Source organism: Plecotus auritus (genome assembly GCF_963455305.1).
Source record: "Plecotus auritus genome assembly, chromosome: 8".
Taxonomy (NCBI): Eukaryota; Metazoa; Chordata; class Mammalia; order Chiroptera; family Vespertilionidae; genus Plecotus; species Plecotus auritus.
Window position 1 is genome coordinate 159,983,924 of NC_137782.1, and position 21,027 is coordinate 160,004,950.

At 37.5% G+C, this 21,027-nt stretch overlaps 2 protein-coding genes across 6 annotated transcripts in view; both read right to left on the reverse strand.

The window, feature by feature from the left end:
• SLC30A6 (solute carrier family 30 member 6) overlaps positions 1-14,087 on the reverse strand; it is a 37,778-nt gene extending 23,691 nt beyond the window's left edge. For 3 of the 4 annotated variants that reach the window (XR_013961436.1, XR_013961437.1, XM_080684479.1), the window contains exons 1-9: positions 14,013-14,087; positions 9,082-9,168; positions 7,601-7,685; positions 6,440-6,482; positions 5,360-5,425; positions 3,089-3,130; positions 2,689-2,769; positions 1,939-1,974; positions 1,142-1,236 (exon numbers count right to left, since the gene is read on the reverse strand). Coding sequence is in view for 2 of the 4 variants with exons in the window: in XM_080684479.1 (XP_080540605.1) it covers positions 1,142-1,236; positions 1,939-1,974; positions 2,689-2,769; positions 3,089-3,130; positions 5,360-5,425; positions 6,440-6,482; positions 7,601-7,685; positions 9,082-9,168; positions 14,013-14,015 (538 nt within the window). In the remaining 2 variants the exon portion in view is untranslated. The remainder of the gene's footprint in view (positions 1-1,141; positions 1,237-1,938; positions 1,975-2,688; positions 2,770-3,088; positions 3,131-5,359; positions 5,426-6,439; positions 6,483-7,600; positions 7,686-9,081; positions 9,169-14,012) is intronic. The other variant, XM_080684480.1, reaches the window with a different exon arrangement.
• Positions 14,088-18,416: 4,329 nt separating this feature from the next.
• SPAST (spastin) overlaps positions 18,417-21,027 on the reverse strand; it is a 51,818-nt gene continuing 49,207 nt past the window's right edge. For both annotated transcript variants that reach the window (XM_080686619.1, XM_080686618.1), the window contains one exon: positions 18,417-20,502. In XM_080686619.1, the coding sequence (XP_080542745.1) occupies positions 20,380-20,502 (123 nt within the window). In that variant the 3' untranslated portion in view covers positions 18,417-20,379. The remainder of the gene's footprint in view (positions 20,503-21,027) is intronic.

The window sequence follows — 21,027 nt, forward strand, 5'->3', positions numbered from 1 at the left end:
AGGTTCTATTTCAGGTTAGCTCCCATCCCTAGTCTGGGCTTGTGTAGAAGGCAACCAATCAATGTGTTTCTCTTTCTCTCCCCCTCCTTCCCTCCCTCCCATCAACTCTCTGAAAAGCAATGGGAAAAAAATTCTCAGGTGAGGATTAACCAAAAATACATACATAAATAAATAAATCTGGTCATCTCAAGTATTATTATTTAATTTTCAAGTTCATGCAATAAACTCTAAAACTCTCACTCATACAAACGTAACTCATACTTTATGACATTCACAAAGTCGTTTACATTTGAATGGGCATTTCAGAAAGTTTTCTTCTTGATTACCCTGGTGTTCAAGCCAGTGAGACCTAAAAGACCTGTCTCTGCTTTAAAAAGTAGGTTTGTGCCCATGGCCCACTTTTGTTTATACCTCATCTCTTCATCAATCACTGGTTAACCCTTTACACCGCTGAAGTAAAATAACCAGTCTGAATTTGTAAAGACTTAAAAATAAAAGAATATTTCAAGAGAAAAAACTTTTGTTACATGAAAATATGCCAGCTCACCTACCACTGCCAAAGAGAAGTACCTGAGAACTTATTTAATTTATTGGGATTAAATTATTTTCAAGGAGCACATCAACTATTCTAAATATCCTGAAGCTCTTAGAATGCTTGCAATACACTTTTTGAAGGTAGGTTATACATACAAAGTATCATTCATGTTATTTGATAAATGTAATTTTTCATCACATTTAATTAAAATGTTTTTATTGATTTTTTTAGAGAGAGAGGAAGGGAGAAGATAGAGAGAGAGAAACATTGATCAGTTGCCCCCTACTGGGGATGGATCTCACAACCTGGGCCTGACCGGGAATTGAACCAGTGACCTCTTGGTTCATGGGTCCACACTCAACCACTGAGCAACACCAGCTGGACACATTTAATTTATGTTAATCGTACCTGTTTTTAAGTAATAAAGCTTGAAGTAATTAGATTTTGTTCTATAATTCTCTGCTTAAAGAAAACTTGAAAACATTTGTGATAGTTCTCTCTTCTCTTCAGAATGTATTTTCTCAATGACTTTTAAGTTAATGAAATAAACAAAAGACTTGTTTTTATGAGATTAATTAAATTTTTTATTAATGGCAAAAATCATACCTTCTGAGACATATGCAAAAGGTTTATTCCGAATAGAAAGCATCGTGAATAGGTTGAATGAAAGAGCCACAAAAGTACCAACTAATAATCTTCCCCTAAAAAAAAACAATAACATTCACCATTAGTTTTTTCTTGGTAATGTCAATATGTAATTTCGGCATGCAGAGAGACTAAGAAAGAAATGGGAAAGCAGAGTGGCCTGCTTCTATGGTTTGGTATTAGCAGAGCCAGAATCTGAACTTGGTTTCTAGCCCTATAACCCATGTGCTATCTACTGCTGCTCCACCCTACACAGGACAAAAAAAGACTCTTAGCATTAACACCATCTTCTTACAGGTAACTGCTGTTATAAATGTGTATAAATGCTAATGGCATTTGCTTTATAGTACACTGGACAGGTCAGCTGTCCTGAATTAAAATGACCAAAAACAGGGGAAGTCCAAATAGTTGACAACTATATGGGAAATAATAACAATTTCTACAGGTGCTACTAAAAGAGTTTGAGAATCAAATTATAGAAGACCAGACGGGACAGGCTTAGTGTGTTGCCCTGGGCCTGGAAATAATGAGGGACCTGAAGCCATGGTAGAGAGGCCTTCCTCTGCAGTACAACGGCTTGGGAACAGTGAGGGTGAAAAGAAGGAATCTTGGGATTTGGAGATTTTGTTTGTGAAATACCAATGAAATGAATTCTGCCATTCTCTGAACTCTAATATTGACCCAAGTAACAGCTACGTAATAATATACCAATTAAGTTAGTAATAGTAAATTTTGTTATGTCAAAAGCAAAATCTTACGTGTGTATCTCAGGCTGCTCCAAAAAGCGTTCTACACTAAAAGAAAGAAAAAATGTATTAAATAAGTCCTATAAATTATAAAATTAAAAAGCTTTATTAAACATATTATTAACCCAATAAATTCACAAAATCTTTAATATGATAACCAACTGTTGATTATTAGCAATAATAAGGTAAGGAGACTCAATATCCACGATATGTAATGTCAATCTTTCTCTACCAGACCTGTTTCAATGGGTTTGTAGTACTAAGCATTACAGCACATCTCACTGAATCCCTTCTTTCGTTCAAGCCTACCTATAATTGGATTCAGTAGCCTCAAAGGTCATAAAAGAGGGTGAAAAAGAGGGAGAGTAGCCAAAACCGGTTTGGCTCAGTGGATAGAGCGTCAGCCTGTGGACTGAAGGGTCCCAGGTTCGATTCCCGTCAAGGGCATGTAACTTGGTTGCGGGCACATCCCCAGTAGGAGGTGTGCAAGAGGCAGCTGATCGATGTTTCTCTCTCATCGATGTTTCTGACTATCTATCCCTCTTCCTTCCTCTCTGTAAAAAATCAATAAAATATATTAAAAAAAAAAAAAAAAAAGAGGGAGAGTAGTCTAAAATATGAAGAAACTACTATCAAAACTCCAGCACTGTTCGTCTTAATTTGTATACCCTATAAACCAGACTGTCTCTCACTCGATTCTTTATGTTCCAAAGGTAGCACAGATGGAATTTAGAATGACAGTAACTTCATAAAAAAATGTACCTTTCTTTTAATATAAAGAGAGCTCCCAACTGTGCCAAGACTGTAGAGGCAAACACAGCCAGGACTTCTAATCTTTCAAATCTGAAATCAGAAAGTTCATTAGGTCAGCATAATTCTTTCAATTCACAAAGCAGTACCTTTAGAATACATTTACATTCATGTATTCACTCATTCAATATACTAGTACATATGTGCTTACTATAAGCCAACCATGGTTGGAACAGACTACGGAGTTTCTAAAATAAACATACAGATAAAAAGAGTACCTATTTGTACAACATATATTCCCAGGACCCACTTATGGCTCTTGTATTTCTGGAAATAACTATTATCTAATTAACAGCTAACATTTATTTGACTCATCTTGTATTAGATAAGGTCAAAGTGCTTAACATATTACCTCATTTTACCTCCCAACACCTTATGAGGGTTACTTTTTCCACTTAAAAAAAAAAGAGAGAGATAAGAAACTTAAAACACAGAGAAAAAGTAACTGTTTAGAGTCAGATAACGAACAAGTGGAGGAGTCAGGTTTTCTAACTCCGGCACTTTGGCTCCCAAGTTCATGATTTTAACCACTTATGATACTTATACACATAATTACTAAATTATCAAAGTCCCCGTTTTCCCCCCAAACTAGTTTTGAGTTGGATTTCTGTCACTTAACAACAAAAAGACTTGGCTCAGAGTCACAGATTTCCAAATACAGATATCTATACCTGACAATTGATTATCATAGTAATAATCCAACTCTATCAAATTTCAGTGACATTTTTTTTTTTTTTTAAACAAAGAGGCCCCTGTTTTTTTTTTTTTTTTTTTTTTTTTTAATATATTTTATTGATTTTTTACAGAGAGGAAGGAAGAGGGATAGATAGTCAGAAACATCGATGAGAGAGAAACATCGATCAGCTGCCTCTTGCACACCTCCCACTGAGGATGTGCCCGCAACCAAGTTACATGCCCTTGACCGGAATCGAACCTGGGACCTTTCAGTCCGCAGGCTGACGCTCTATCCACTGAGCCAAACCGGTTTTGGCTTCAGTGACATTTATATCTTCATTTTGCATTAACATCTTATGTTGACTTTGTCCCACTGTTTAAGTAGAAACAAAACAAAACAAAAACAATCCTAATTTTGTTCAAAAGAACATAATCCCAATGAATGATATAGTGAAGATGAAGAGTAAGTTTGGTCCAAGAATTTCTTACCAAAGTAAAATTCTTTTTTCAAGTTGTTTCCTTAAATTGAAAGAACTCATATTTTTCATATATATATGGGTATATATGCCCATATATATATGTTTCTGAGAGGGAGGGAGAGGGAGAGAGATAGAAACATCAATGGTGAGAGAGAATCACCAACCAGTTGTCTCTCACATGCCCCCTACTGGGGACCGAGCCCACAAACCCGGACATGTGCCCCAACTGGGAATTGAACTGTGACCTCCTAGTTCATAGGTCTATGCTCAACCACTGAGTCACACCGGCTGGGTTCTAATAGATATTTTTTAAAACCTCTAATATACAAGACTATCTTCCAAATTTCAGTATTTTCTAAAACTATAGAAACAGAAAACTCAAATTCTTTAGACCATTGCTATAAAAAAAAAATCCAGTCTTAATATAAAAATCCATCTTTACCACTGGATTTATGTTAAAATATATCACATTTACTTTAACATCTAGAAGACACGCTTACATGAAAACCCTCTGTACTTTCCTTTTTAAAATTTTTTTTATTTTTATTGATTACAGAGAGAAAGGGAGAGAGGGCGAGAGATAGAAACAGCAATGATGAGAGGATCATTGACTGGCTGCCTCCTGCACGCCCCCTACTAGGGATCGAGGCCACAACCCAGGCATGTGCCCTTGACTGGAACAGAACCCAGTACCCTTCAGTCTGCAGGTCGATGCTCCATCCACTGAGCCAAACCAGCTACGGCTCCTCTGTACTTTCTATAACTAAAATGAGATTCTCCAGCCTGGTTGGTGTGGCTCAGTGGTTGAGCATCAACCTATAAACCAGGAAGTCATAGTTCTATTCCTGGTCAGGGCACATGCCTAGGTTGCAGGCTTGATTTCCAGTGGGGGGCATGCAGGAGGCAGCCAATCAATGATTCTCTCTCATCACTGATGTTTCTAGCCCTCTCTCCCTTCCTTCCTGAAATCAATAAAAATATATTTAATAAATAAAATAAAATGAGATTTCCCAAAACTAAAGAACTTAATTAGAAAATTCTATATTTGTTTTATAAAATAGAAAATAACATGTGAACATTTTAATGACAAATTTAAATATTCATGTTTCTTATCTAGAATCCACTTGCAAGATCTTTTTCTATCTACTTTCGCTATTTGATTATTCCACTACGCAGGCAGCATTTGTTTTCCAGAACTAGTCTAGCTAGCTCTTTATTGCCTAACTAGAGGCCAGATGCACAAAATTCATGCAAGGGGCTCAGCTCTCCCAGCCCCAGCTGCCTCGGCCCTCGCAGCCACTGCAGCCCCAGCTTCGTCGGGAAGGTCATCTGGACGGTAGTTCTGCTATTTGGCTATCGGGTCTAATTAGCATATTATGCTTTTATTATTATAGAGCTTTTATTATAATAGATATAACTATTATTTTAATAGCAGTAAGTTAGCAGAAAATAAAATAATTTGAACTTACCCAAATGAATAGACAGGGCTGGGTTTCCTCATCATTACCCAGTAACTTATTAAACATGTCATTAAACTAAGTAAAAAGGAAAATAAATTTAGTGTTAGATCTACAACTAGAAGAGAATATGCAGGAAGAAATTAAATTTTCAGAATTCCTAAATTGCTGAAAGTTATCACTATTTATACAGACTAAATTAACTTATTTAATAAGTTACAATCTATTCACAATGAGCATCCTAATACATGGCAGTTTTAACACGTGGAGAAACTGAAAGAGGATGATACATCATCAAGTCAGTTAAACAGAACCTAAATCCATACCTTCTCTGCTCAATAACTTATCCACCCTAAATTGTTTCCATAACTGAGCATGCAAAAAAATGACACAGTAATAATAATAGTAATATATTTCATTCTAGGCATATACAGTAAATCTTAACTTTCATAAACTTTGTTTAATCTTTGATAAAATGTAAGCTAAATATTAACAACACCTTGACAACATTCTGGATGGGACAAAATGATGTTCATTTTCTAAGTATAGTGGAGATTTACTCTAAAACAACTTACTACATGTAAATTTCAGATTCAATTCAGATGGTTTTAGACCAATCAAGTGGACTTAATTATGTGATTAATGTAAAGACAGCCTTATGGCATATTTGTATGGCATGGATCTTGAAGATATAAAGGTATTTTGCAACACTTACATGGGAATATGAAAAGCCCCATGTAGCAGGGAGCCAATAGATTGTCTCTCTAGCTCATAATTACTCACTTCTTGGCTACTAATGTTTCTCCATATACAGTTACAGTGGAACCTAATATGTTCTAATGTGACCTTGCTCCCTGGCCACAGCTGACTCACCTACAGGTAGGCACTGAAGCACCTGATCTAATGCCAGGATATTATCTTTTCTGTTGCTATGTAAATGGGATATTTTCTTCCAGTATTTATGCTAATTTGTTATATATATGTTCTATATTGATCATTTTACTTATTTCACAGATTACTTTTCTTTAAATAAAGAAAACAGTGTAACAAATTCTTTATTAGCCTCAAAATATTAGATTTTTAAAAACTTACCTAAATAGATCAAAAATGGTCAGGTAAGTATAGGCAGTTAAAGCTGCAAAACAATGAAAATGTTACTGAATCCATTGGTAAGAAATATAGCAAATCACAAAAATTGTTCATTACCTCCCTGCACCATAAAAATTTGAGTCATTCATTAATTGCATAATTTGCCAATTATTTAGTAAATTTGATTAATATATGTAGTCAAAGTTAGTACAAAAACTTCCTTTAGAACCTAATTTCTCATTTGGAAAAATAAAGCAGTATATGTTCAAAAGACCTGTGACCACATTTTTTTGCCTTCTTCTGTCATCTGAGTACTGTTTAAAATACATTCTTTGGGTAGCAGGATGAAAAACCATGGTACATAAAAATGTAAGAGGTCAAGACACAATAAAAAAATTACATGTTTCTCCTCTAAAAAAAATCCAATAAGTCTCAAAATTCTACTTATAAACTGCATAGACCAAAGTACTAATATATCACAATAAGAAGAAATCTCAATTTTTCTAATAGATTTAAAGTATTTAAAAAAATATAGCTCATTCCAAAAGATAATGCCTAACAATTGAGCAAAACAAAAGTTTTCAAAGCAATTTTCATACAGATTTTCCAATTTAAATTTTTTGAGTTATATTTCAGAATAATATATTCTAGGTAAAGGAAGCTGTACCTTTACTAAAAATCAGAATCATAAGTCCTGGCTGGGTAGCTCAATTAGTTACAGCATCATCCTGACACACCAAGGCTGTGGGTTCTATCCCCAGTCAGGGGACATATAAGTGGAACAATAAATTGATGTTTCTCTACTTATTTCACTTCCTCTCTCTCGCAAATCAATTTTAAAAATCAGAATAATAAAAGTGGCCCGGTCAGTGTTGCTCAGTGGTTGAGCGTCAATCTATGAATCAGGTCACAGTTCGATTCCTGGTTAGGGCCTGGGTTGCAGGCTTGATCCCCACTGAGGGGGGTGGGGGTGTGTGTGCAGGAGGCAGCTGATCAATGATTCTCTCTCATGGTTGATGTTTCTATCTCTCTCTCTCCCCCTTCCTCTCTGAAATCAATAAAAATAAATAAATAAATAAATAAATAAATAAATAAATAAATAAATAAATAAATAAAATTGAAAACTAATAATTACCACAATAAAAAGTAAGATTGGTGACATACCTATACTATTAGTGGAACTGCACCACATAAGCAGGAAGCCAGTACATGTTAAGTTTATTGCACCAAAGAGCAATATCTTCCAGGACTGTGAAAAAGAAAATCATTCTTATTTGCATACTGCTGATAAATTTCACTGAATCTGTTCAAGTTGCTATAGTTCATACTTTTAATATTCAAAGGAATAAGTGCAACTTAATTCCAATGTCAAAGTGTCACATTTTCTAAATTTATCAAAATTATCATTAACCAAGTTGCATATATTATAACATATAAATGTAAAAGAATAATTCCAAAGGGGAATTATTCATGAAAAAAATAAATTATAAACCCTAGCCAGTTTGACTCAGTGGATAGAGTATAGGACTGTGGACTAAAGGGTCCCAGGTTCGACTTCGGTCAAGGGCATGTACCTCGGTTGCAGGCTCGATCCTGACCCCAGTCAGGGTGAGTGCAGGAGATAGCCAATCGATGTGTTTCTCTCACATCGATATTTCTCTCTCTCTGTCTCTCCCCCTCTCTTCTACTCTCTATAAAAACCAATGGAAAAAATACCTTCAGGTAAAGATTAACAAAAATAAAATCCTATATAATAAAAGGCTAATGTGCAAATTTTCCCCTCAGGAGTTTGACTGACAGGGAGTTAGACAGCTCGCTATGACATGCGCTAACCACCAGGGGCCGGCAGCGGGAAGGCCCCTGATCAGCCCTGATCACAGGCTAGGCCTAGGGACCCTACCTGTGCACGAATCTTGTGCACTGGGCCTCTAGTAAATTCATAAATACAAACATACATACATATATAAATTCTGACACATAAACTCGTGTCATTTTGTTTCCATAAAAAAAGTACATATAGACAGTGATAAAGCGAATGGAGCAAAAATGTAAGCAATTGTGAATCTGAGTATAGGGAATAAGGGAGTTCCTTATATTAATTTTGTAACTTTGAAATTATATCAAAATAAAGTTACCCATCCCTCCCCAAAGGGCAGTACTTATTTACCAAATAAATTATATGCAGTAGAACCACATAAGGGGGAAAGATTATCAGAGTTTGGAAGTTCATAGAAGAGAGAGGACCTGAGATACACCTTGAAAATAGCTAGGAATTAATTAGAGGAAGAAGGAAGGGCATTCTAAAAATAAAGAAAGAAGAGATCAAGTTAAGTGTTTTTTATTTTTGTCCCACTCCACTCCCTACAAGGAAAGGAGACGTATGATTATTTTAAAGTAGAGTTGTAAGAAATTAGTGAGAAGGCAGTTATTTGGAAATATTAAAATTAGGCAGATATGCCCAGCTGGCGGGCTCCGTGGTTGAATGTTGACCTATGAAACAGGAGATCATGGCTTGATTCCCAATCAGGGCATATGCCCGGGTTGTGGTGGGATTAAGAGATTTCTATTTGCCTTAAAAATTACCTTTTTTTAATGTCATGTTTGTGCAAATATTAAAATTAGGTTAAGGAATAAAAATAACTTACCCTTCTGTCAGCTGCTACAAGTCCAAATTCCTGTAATAACTTTCCAAAAAAAGATCTTTGTGGTTTTCGAAAGAGATGAATTGTCCCCTTTAAAACAAAAATATACCAATCAGTACTTAAATTATCTATTCTTCATAGTTATGTGATGTAATATAGTAATAACAACTAACATTTATTGAATGCTCAATACGTGTCACTTATTCTAGACACCTTACATATATTTATCTACTTAACTCTCACAATAATTCTATGAGGGTGAAAAAATTTTTAGTAAGTTTTCCAAGGGCACAATGATAGTAAGTAAATGGCTGCTGAGAACTTCAAAGCCAGACATTTTAGCTCCAGACCATACTTCATTGGATAAGGCAATTTTGAACCAGAAAAGAAAGAAGTTTGTTAAATAGCTCTACTGGAAAGAAAATGTTACAATTTACCTAATCAAAACTTATATATGAAAGGGTTGGTAAAACTTACTATAGAGAAGCCTCTGAGGTTCTTTCTTAGGCATTCAAAGTACCTAACATCGGTGGCTCCTGCTAGCACATGGGTTGGGGCTAGCAGAGAAGGCCTGGCAGTAGGGTTACCAATAAGAGAAGAGACTGAGTGGTGACTAGAGTGGGGTTAACTATTCAAGATCAGGAAACCATGTGGGAAAGCCTTAGCATAAAGGAGAGTTCAAGCACATATGGAAAATTAGCTTATGATTATGGCAGTATCCAACATCATGGGAGAAAATGTGAGTTAATCAATAAACATTGTTTGGAAAAAGGTAAATCTGGATCCTTACTATAGCCCTTACTCTAATTTTTTTTTCTTTTTAAATTTTTATTTACATTTTTAAGTTTTTATTTAGATTTTTAAATTTTTATTGTTTTAAAATTAAAATACAAAACTACGAATGTAAAATTTTACAATGTTGGAGTTGGAGAAGACTTTTCTTTCTTTTTATTTATTTATTTATTTCAGAGAGGAAGGGAGAGGGAGACATAAATTAATGATGAGAATCATCGATCGGCTGCCTCCTGCACGCCCCCTACTGGGGATCAATCCTGCAACCTGGGCATGTGCCCCTGAGCGGAATCGAACCCGGGACCCTTCAGTCCACAGGCCGATGCTCTATCCACTGAGCCAAACCAGCTAAAGACTTTTCTTAATAGGACATAAAACCAAGAAGCTAGGAAGGAAAAAAAACTGATCAGTTTTACCATAACTTTCACATTGGGAAGACAATACCCTAAATACAAACAAAAAACCTGAAAAGATAAACTGTGGGGAAAAAATCAAACACAATTGTCTCTAGGGGGCAAAAAATCCTTCATAATTTTCACTGGTCATACATAATTTTATTGCTAAGTGCCACATCTGGGTTTAATAAAATACTTTCCTAGATGGTAAAGGTCATATTCACCTTAACAATATACCACATTTCCACTTCACTAAAGTTGTCCAATTTGGCTCAAACACTGAAGCTCCATGGATACGCAGTGGAACTGGGTATCAGATTAAAACTCATTATATTTTCTCTACGTATGTTTGAAGTTTTCCATAATAAAAAAATAATAAAGTAAAAAGTACTTTATGTATAAAACCCTAAAGTGCTAAGCCAATTCAGTTGAAAAGAAAATACACTATTTTCCTTTGGAACGGTAATAAATGCTAATCAGTATACTCCGTTCTTTTTTTTTTAAAAAAAAAATATATTTTATTGATTTTTTACAGAGAGGAAAGGAGAGGGATAGAGAGTTAGAAACATCGATGAGAGAGAAACATCGATCAGCTGCCTCCTGCACACCTCCTACTGGGGATGTGCCCGCAACCAAGGTACGTGCCCTTGACCGGAATCGAACCTGGGACCTTTCAGTCTGCAGGCCGACACTCTATCCACTGAGCCAAACCGGTTTCGGCTATACTCCGTTCTTAAAGAACTACGTGTGGAATATTTTGGTTCCAAAGAGAATTCTGCTTACTACTGTTATCATTGGGTATCTTCTAACTTCAGCCCACCGTCAATTATTTAAGTTTTAAGTTAAGACAATGAATATGAATAAAACACAGGGGGCCATTTCTAATGCCAATCTGATATTGAAAATAAAATAAAAATCCTAACATTCAGGTCACTCCCAAATTATATTGGCTCTCCATTGCTATCAGGATAAACTTCAAATTTTAAAATCTGGAAATCAAAGCTTTCAATGATTTAGCCTGTTTCTTTTCAGTTTTAGCTCTTGCTCCAGATAGGAATTCACAACCCTAATTAGACAGGTGTACCTCATGTACGATGATTATACCACTTTCAAGTGAAAAGGCAAGACTTGTCTAGCCCAGTGGTTGGCAAACCTCGGCTTGTGAGCCACATGCGGCTCTTTGGCCCCTTGAGTGTGGCTCTTCCACAAAATACCACGGCCTGGGCGAGTCTATTTTGAAGAAGTGGCGTTAGAAGAAGTTTAAAATATTTGGCTCTCAAAAGAAATTCCAATCGTTGTACTGTTGATATTTGGCTCTGTTGACTAATGAGTTTGCCAACCACGGGTCTAGCCCAAGCTCTAATAGCCCTGTAACACTTAGCAAGTTACTTGACCTGTGTCCTGATCAAATGAGAGTAATGTATAGTAGGTTCAGAGTATTAGAGTAAGGCAGGATGTGCTCCATTGCCATGTTTCACTTACAACATGAAGCCTTTGTAGATTATTCTAAACTACAGTGTCTTTTTTATGCTTACTTTGAACTTAACCATAGGATAGCCTTTATCTCGTCATCTTGCAATGTAAGTTAATTTTTTAGTAACTGCACTAATGAAAAGGGTTATATTTCCTTTACATTTTCTAAGATAGCACTGTGCTTTACACATACATAGCATGTTTTTAATAATACATAATGGGGGACTGATAAGATTTCTTCCCAAAAACTTTAAAAATATACCTTAAATGCTCTATTTCCCTGTATTACTGTTTCAAGCATAAAAATTCATTGCCAGTTACTTATTCAGTGTTTTATAAGACAAATATTTGTTGAAAACTTCCTCTGTACAAGGTTCTGGTAATAAGAGTGAATACATTGGTCCTGCTCTTAAAGAGCTTACAGTCTACCAGGGGTGGGCAAACTTTTTGACTCGAGGGCCACAATGGGTTCTTAAACTGGACCGGAGGGCCAGAACAAAAGCATGGATGGAGTGTTTGTGTGAACTAATATAAATTCAAAGTAAAGGAGCGCAGGGGAGAGCAAGAGAACCGGATAGAACAGCCGGATCCGGCCTGCAGGCCGTAGTTTGCTCAAGGCTGGCTCTAGCCCTAACCAGTTTGGCTCAGTGGATAGAGCATCGGCCTGCAGACTGAAGGGTCCCAGGTTCAATTCCGGTCAAGGGTATGTACCCTGGTTGCAGGCACATCCATAGTAGGGGATGTGCAGGAGGCAGCTGATCGATGTTTCTCTTTATCCCTCTCCCTTCCTCTCTGTAAAAAAATCAATAAAATATATTTTTTAAAAAAAGAGCTTCCAGTCTAGAAAGTACGAAAGACAAGTAAATACCCAATTTTACCAGTCTGGTAAGGGCTATAGATATTATTGGTATAAAGCCCCACATTATCATGGAAGCATAAAGGAGGCACCTACCAGAACTTGACACATGGCAGAAAGGCTCATGAAAGAGACTAAATAACATGTAAGGGTTATACTGATAAGGATGGGGGATAGGAGATGAATGATTCTGGCAGGTAGAATAGCAAGTAAAATTAGGTGCAAAGGCCTAATTCTACAGAACTGCAAGCAGCTCACTGTGGCTGGAATATAGATGTATGAATGAGTAAACAGAGGCTGTTAACAGTAAGACGCTTCACAACAGATGGCTTTGGAGGTCATGCTAAACAGTACTTTATCTTGAGGGCTACAGAAAAAAACTGAAGAACTTTTAAGCAAGGGAGTGGCATAATCAAATTTTTCAAATTTAAGTCTGGCTGCACAGTGGTGAATGTTCTGAAGAGTGCAACTGAAGGCTGTTTGGTCAGCCAAAAAGGTAAACGTTTACCCACTTTCTGTGTGAAAGAAGGGATTACAGGAAATTTCCAAAAGGTAGAGGATGTGAACGTTTTCCCAACCATATTCATGCAAGGAAAAAATTTAATAAGAGTGACAATGGCTTAGGCACAGACATGGGGTCCTTTTCTCACATGTAGGCTACCCATAAGGGGTCCAATAATTTTTTAAATAAAATGTTTTGTACTTCTTTTGACCCTGAAATCACAATCAACTGCTTATCTTTAGATAAATTCAGAGTACTACATAATAGATTTCCACAAGCATGAAATGACAAATCCACCTAATAAGATTTAGCTTTAACGTATCACCCATGCTATACTGTATTCTGGGGTTTACGATCACAGAAAAAAGCTGCCTGCCATTCGATGCTCTACCAACACCCTGACTTTCTCCACTCACTGGCCTTCTGAAAGTTGCTGCCTCATCAGGCTATCTGGTACTCAATAAAGGCAAGGTGCAGAGTGGGTTATCGGCCTCGATATGTATTCATCACCCTCTACTTATGCCATGGTTAGCGTCCCTGCTGTAAACATCACTATTACGGTCGTTTCTGCTGTGCACTTATTTTCCGATCTTTAGTGGGTGCTGTAGTCGCTGACGTCGGCAAAGACTTATTTGTATATGAAGGAAATCTCGGCAGGAGGAAGCCATCAACAGCCAGGAGCTGAAAGCTCGGCCTGGAGCCGCCCGGGACCACCAGGGGTAAAGGAACAAGGTGAGGGAGCGCGGAGGAATCAGAGCTCTGGGGGAAAGCTTTCGGGCGCCAGCCGCTTCTCCCGGGGGCCGAGCACAACTCCGACGACCCCTCCTCCGGGCAGCTGCGGCATTTCCAGGCAGCTGCAGGGCGAGAAGGCAAGAGGATTACCTACAGAAACCCTCCACCCGCTCGGCCAACTCACCATGGTAAGGAGCGGCACCGCTCCCGCCGGAAGACGCTCTGAGAGCTGGTGTTTCCCTAGAGCGGAAGGGGTGGAGCGTCAGAGGCCGATTGGCTGCAAGCGAGGCGGGGACGGAAGTGCGTACCCTGGCTTCCGGTTCCCACACCCCCTCTTCAACACCGCCCTTGCGTTCCATAGAGGCGGAGGAGCCGGCTAGAGCGACTCTTAGCCTTTCAAGGAGTGGGGTGGAGGGTTAAGATCCGAAACAACTAGGTCTCAACCTCGGGTTGCATGCAGTTGTCATTCTGTTTAATCCCTTCAGAATGTAGTGGTTTTACTTGACTTTCATGATAGTGCCGCTTTTGAAAATTACATGCCAGTTATTTTGTAGCATGCTCCTGGGGTAAATTCAGGTTATACATCTTGGACAGGATTGCTACAGAGGTGATACTGCATTTTTCTCATTAAACCCATTATTGAAATTTAGCCCATTGATAATTTTCACCATTAGATTAAGGTGACATCTGCCATATTTTTCCATTAAAAAATATCTTTACCTTTCTAATTAAAATTTTGTGGAGGTGTACTTTTTTCTTTTTTTTAAATAACCGTATGTTTTGTTGTTGTTAATCCTCACCTGAGGCTATTTTTCCATTGATGTTTAGAGAGAGTGGAAGGAAGGGGGAGAGACCGAGAGAGGGGAACATAGATGTGTGAGAGACACATCTTTTGGTTGCCTCCCCTATGTGCCCGGACTGGGGCTGGGGATTGAGCATGCAACCAAGGTGTATACCCTTGACCAGAATCGAACCCTGGATTCTTCAGTCCATGGGAGGACGCTCTATCCACTGAGCCAAACTGGCTAGGGCTGGAGATGTACTTTGAAACCATGTATATATCTCATTCTTTTTTTTTAATCCTCACTGGAGGATATTTTTTCATTGATTTTTAGAGAGTGGAAGACGAAAAGACAGAAACATCAATTGCCTCCTGCACAGCCCCAACTAGGGCCCAGGCCGGAGAGGAACCTGCAACCAAGGTATGTGCCCTCGATTGGAATTGAACCTGGGACCCTTTGGTCTGCAGGCCAATGCTCTATCCACTGAGCCAAACCGGCTAGGACAGTATCTCATTCTTCATCACACTTTCAATTAGTTTTTATATCTTTTTGTATATATGTATAATTTATATTGTATTTATATAGCCACATTGACTCATTATTTTACCTGATGGATTATAATCCACTACTATAATTACTTATTTTGATGTTCAAAGTTGTCCAGTGGGAGCCATTTCAATCAATGATTCATCCTCGCCAATCTTTTTAAAAAATCCTCACCCAAGGGTATGTTTTTATTGATTTTCAAGAGAAAGAGGGAGAGATAGAAACATCCATTGGTTGCCTCCCCTTCACGCCCCACCAGGGATCAAACCTGCAATCTAAGTATGTGCCCTGACTGGAAATCGAACCCGGAACCCCTCATGCATGGGAGGATGTTCTAACCAACTGAGTCACAACAGCCAGGGTCATCCTTGCCAGTCTTTGAGAACTTCTTTTCTGGCACAAGATAGCCCAAGTTCATCATGTACAGGAGCAGGCAAAAGTAGGTTTACAGTTGTACATATAAAAATACAATAATAAATAAGAATAAACTGTTGCCTAACCGGTTTGGCTCAGTGGATAGAGCATCAGCCTGCGGACTCAAGGGTCCCAGTTTCGATTCCGGTCAAGGGCATGTACCTTGGTTGCGGGCACATACCCAGTAGGGGGTGTGCAGGAGGCAGCTGATGGATGTTTCTCTCTCATTGATGTTTCTGACTCTCTCTCCCTCTCTGTAAAAAGTCAATAAAATGTATTAAAAATAAACTGTCTTGTATACTCACAACTGTAAACCTACTTTTGACCATCATTTTATGTTCTCTGCCCCAACCCTGGAATTGGCCATTTCACCAAGAAACCCTGGTTCCTTTAGTGGATATTATGGGACAGAATGTTTGTATTCCCCCTAAAAATTCATATGTTGAAGCCCTACATCCCAATGTGATTGTATTTGGACATGGGATCTTTGGGAGACAATCAGGGTTTGATGAGGTCATGAGGATGAGACCTTCATGGTGGTAGATTAGTGCCCTCATCAGAGACACCAGAGAACTTGCTGACTCTCTGCCACATGAGGACACAGCAAGGTGGCAATTTGCAAGCTAATGAGAGCTCTCATCAGAAACCAAATAAGCCTTTATCTGGGATTTGCCACCATTCTGAACTGTGAAAATAAATTTGTTATTTAAGCCACCCACTCTGTGATATTTTTGTTAGGGCAGCCCAAGTAGACTAAGATTTTGATAACAATAAATGAGGTGCTGCTCTAAAAATCATGTAAAAATGTGGCAGCTTTAGCAGACTAAGACACTGAAGAATTTTGAAGGCAATCCCTGAGAACTCAATGAAGAGAACTAGAGAATATATGTATGTGAGGATATATGTACAGTCTCATGTATCTACATTTATCTACTTTTAAATATCTTCAATCATGAATTCATACTCTTTTTTTTTTTTTTAAATAGCTTTTTATTGATTTCAGAGAGGAAGGGAGAGGGAGAGAGAGAGAATCATCATTGATGAGAATCATGGATTAGCCGCCTCCTGCAAGCCCACTAGTGGGGATTGAACCTGCGACCCAGGCATGTGCCCTTGACTGGAATCGAATCCAGGACCCTTCAGTCTGCAGGCCGACACTCTATCCACTGAGCCAAACCAGCCAGGGCATGAATTCATACTCTTAAATCCAATTTCAACCAAACCCCCAGGTTTCATTCTAGGTTTTTCCCTTTTTGAATTCATAAGTAATAACTTTCTCTGACAGTAAGAAAAACCAAGCTCACTGTATAGCCTGGATGCTGTGAAAGATTGATTTTAAACTTTGTTACAATGAGTTTCTTTCCGTTTTGCCCAAAGTCCTGAAGTACAGTGCTGAGTTCTGGGTTGTTGTCCTTCCTCCTAAGGTATGGCCCTTTGGTTTCAATGGGTATCCCAAAGTACACACTCCTCTTAGTGGAATTTTAATTTCAAACTGTATTACCCCAGCAGTTGCTACCTCTACTCAGTTCCTCAAATTTGACTATTGCTTTCTGCTGAGTTCCTAGGAATATTACACTGCACAAGTGATACCCAGAATGGCAAGCTGGGTTCCAGGTTCTTGTCCTACGAAGTGTGAAGAATAAACAATCTCAGACCAAAAGATTTTTAGCAAAAGCATGGAAACTTATTGCAGGCATACAAAATCTCCCCCTTGGGAAAAAGACCCAGTGAGTCTCTTTGTCTAAGGGTTTATAAATGCTGATAGCATCTTTGTACATGCTTTCTAACTGGACCCTCCTCATTTTATGGCGCCTCGTGTTTTCCCCTAATTGGCCAATTTCCCCCTTTCCCCTGCCTAGTATCAGTTTCCAAGTTTCAGAGCTCACCAGGTGCTCACCCTTCCTCTTGTAAGAGAAACACTGTAGTGGTACTGGAGCTGGCTCCGACCCTCAGTCCTTCATGTATGCATTCCTTTCCCATGGACCCTTCCCCAACTGCCTCTCCTATCTCCAAATCCTTTCACAAGTACAATTTGAAAGGAATCTGTAGACAGATTTTGGGGCTTATATGTTTGAAGCTCTCTCCTTTTCAAGATTTCCTTCCTAATTTCCAGCTGTTCTAGAAGACCCTAACGATCCCTCAGCTGCGCAAGACTGTCACATTCTATTTCCAAGCACACTGCACAAACTGGAAATTTCCCTCTGGGTAATAGCTAGTATATTAGTCTGTGCAGTTGATGCCCGTTTGCTCTCTAGTCTTCTAATCGTTTTTATATTTTATTCAAAGTTTACAATTGCTGGCAAGAGAGTTAATCCAATACAAGCTACTCCTTCATTACTGGACTGCAACCTCTGAAATCTAAAAGTTTCAAATAAAAAAATTAAAGGCAAAATAACGTTTGTAATTTATTTCAAGTCCATTAGGATAAATGCCACTTTATGCAACCAAACCTTTTAATGTATTTCTTGTGAAGAAAAGTACAAAATACCAGATTAAAATAGAAACCAGCATTTAAAGGAAAATCCTTTGACTTATAGTCCAAAACCAAACTGTAATTCATTCTACCAAAAGAACTAGTTTTTTGGTACAAAATATAAAGAATTTTACACTATAAAAAAGGCTACTATATATTTACTTAAATTAGAATTCTAGCATCTGCTTTTCCTCCAATTATCTCCAAGCACAAAGCATATTGCAAGTCAGAAATCTGATAACCTCAATGGGCAAATTGTCTTAATAAGCTTTTACACTTAAGATGTCTTGAAAGATAGTATTCTTTCCCTTGGCTTAGAGTCCAGTACCTCAATAGGTCCTTTTTTTTTTTTAAATGATCTATTTCTTTTTTTAAAAAATGTTTTTATTGATTTCACAGAGAGGAAGGGAGAGGGAGAGAGAAATAGAAACATCAATGATGAGAAAGAATCATCAATCAGCACCTCCTGCACGACTCCCCCCATTGGGGATGGAGCCCACAACCCAGGCGTGTGACCTCCTGGTTCATGGGTCGACATTCAATCACTGAGTCACACTGGCCGGGCATCAATAAGTTTTAATTTAGCTTACAAAACTCTGCCTTATTAACATGAAGAGCACACTATAATGTTTAAGCATTACCTTTTAGGAAGTAATGTGACACAGAGTTCAATGCAAAATCTAAAAGGTTACAATCTAAATCTAATATTAATTTTAAAAATCTCAGCAACTTCTATGTTGAAAAAGACCAAACCAACCCCTTACACCTTCTACCATTATCATTATTCTATTTTCACAGTCTTCTCTGAAAGAAACGCAGCTTAAAATAAAACTTGGTCAAATTTTACCAAGAGCAAGAGTAAAACTAAGAAGAATGTTAAAAAAAAAAAAAGAATGTATATCTTCATTATAAAATTCTTATCTAGCAGGGGCAAGGTTTTAATTTGTTCTCTCAAAACCAAAGATATTTTTCCTAAATGAAAAAAAAAAAAAATCTTTGTTCCTACTATAAAACTATTCTTTCCACCCACGACATTTTACATAAAAGCACCAAAGAAAATTTCTGTAAACAAACTTTTAACCAGTAAACTAAGGGCAAATATCCATTTGCCTTTATTACAATATTTAAAAGGTCATAATACGAGTCTCTACTTCCTACAATGACATTTTTATAATAAAAATTCAGGCATACTTATACAAACAAGAAATGGAATTACTGTACATTTTGGGGGAACAAAAGGCAGATTAACAGACTACAACTTGTTTGTTAACAAAGTGAGCACAAGAAACCTATAAAATGTATGCAATTTATAAAAATTCAGTAACTTTTAAAGTTTCATTGAAGGGATTAATAATTATAAAGAATAAAAGATGGTAGATCCACTGACATCATTATCCCGTAAACAGTAAGAAAGTAATAATAAATTAGAAATGTCTTAGCTCCCAGTACTTCCCTTCTCTCCCACAGGAACCACTTTTACAGCTGTTAAAATTGGCTTTCTTAAGTATTAGGATAATTCTAGCAGGAAATAAATTCCATTAGCAATAAGTTAACAGTCTACAATAGATTTCTGGCAAATATATTAGAAAAAAAGTACTGTGGTCACACAAGGATTGATCTACATGTTGTATGACAGAGTGACTCAAAACTTGCAAATTTCTCCTCTTTTATTAGACTTATTTTGTTGCTATCATATTGCTTTATAAATTGGTAGAGAGGTACTAGAAAAATAAAGTGAAAAGAACACAATTGTTTAATGTCTGTAGATTTATGGAGAAAAAGCCTTCAAAATCCTTTTTCCTATTTTTGTTACACAGAAAAAAGTTTCATTTGGCACACAATTTGTAAAAAGAAAAGGAAAAAAAATGTTTGGCATTCCAATCACCCATAGTAAAGACAACAGTAGGAGAGGAAAATGGGAAAAATTACTATTTTAAAAAAAGACATCAGAAGACAACCAACGGCTGTTGTGTCTTTCACCATTTACTGTCTCTGAATACTTTCATCTGCAACACAGTATATAAATTATTATTTACATTCTGATTAAATTGGTAAAGAAGACCGGAACCAGTGTTTATTGTGCTCTAACTTACACTGCCCATCGGGATAGCCATTACTATCAAGGCAAGAAGGCCTGAAACAAAATATTCCATTTGCATTGTATATTTTATTTAAATTTGTTTTATGGTTTATCTTCTGGGATGCATAAATAATTATAAGACTCTAAAAAGTCCTGTAAACTTAGGCTGAGTTTCTGTAGCTGATAACTATTCACTGAAGATGGTGTGTTTCTCTCTTGATAAGAAAATGTTCTGCAGGCTTACAAAGGTATTTGCTTAAACAGTGGTATCTCCAAAGTCCTTGTTCCAACGTATGTATGCTTCTAAGGTTTGAGGGCCCACGCTGCGTTTTATCTTTTTCAAGGATTCAGTGAAGTCAGATAATCGAATATTTCTCATCTAGATTTTTAAAAAGCACATGAAAATACAAATGATGAACATATACAGTAGTTAGCCCCAAAATGGATCAAATGATGCTGTTTATTAATGTTAGAAACATATGTAGATGAATTCTTTTTTTAAAATATATGTATTTATTGATATCAGAAAGGAAGGGAGAGGAAAGAGATAGAAACATCAATGATGAGAGAGAATCATTGATTGGCTGCCTCCTGCACGCCCCCTACCGGGGATTGAGCCAGCAACCCGGGCATGTGCCCTTGGCTGGAATCGAACCTGGGACCTTTCAGTCTGCAGGCCGATGCTCTATCCACTGAGCCAAACCAGCTAGGGCAGTAGATGAATTCTTTAAAATCATGCCAATCATCTTATTTTACATATAGGTGGGGCAAAAGTAGGTTTATAGTTGTAAGTAAGTGACACAGAGTTTATTCTTATATTATTATTAACTAGAGGCCCGATGCACAAAATTCGTGCAAGGGGCTCGGCCCTCACAGCCGCGGCGGCCTGCCTTGGCCCTTGCGG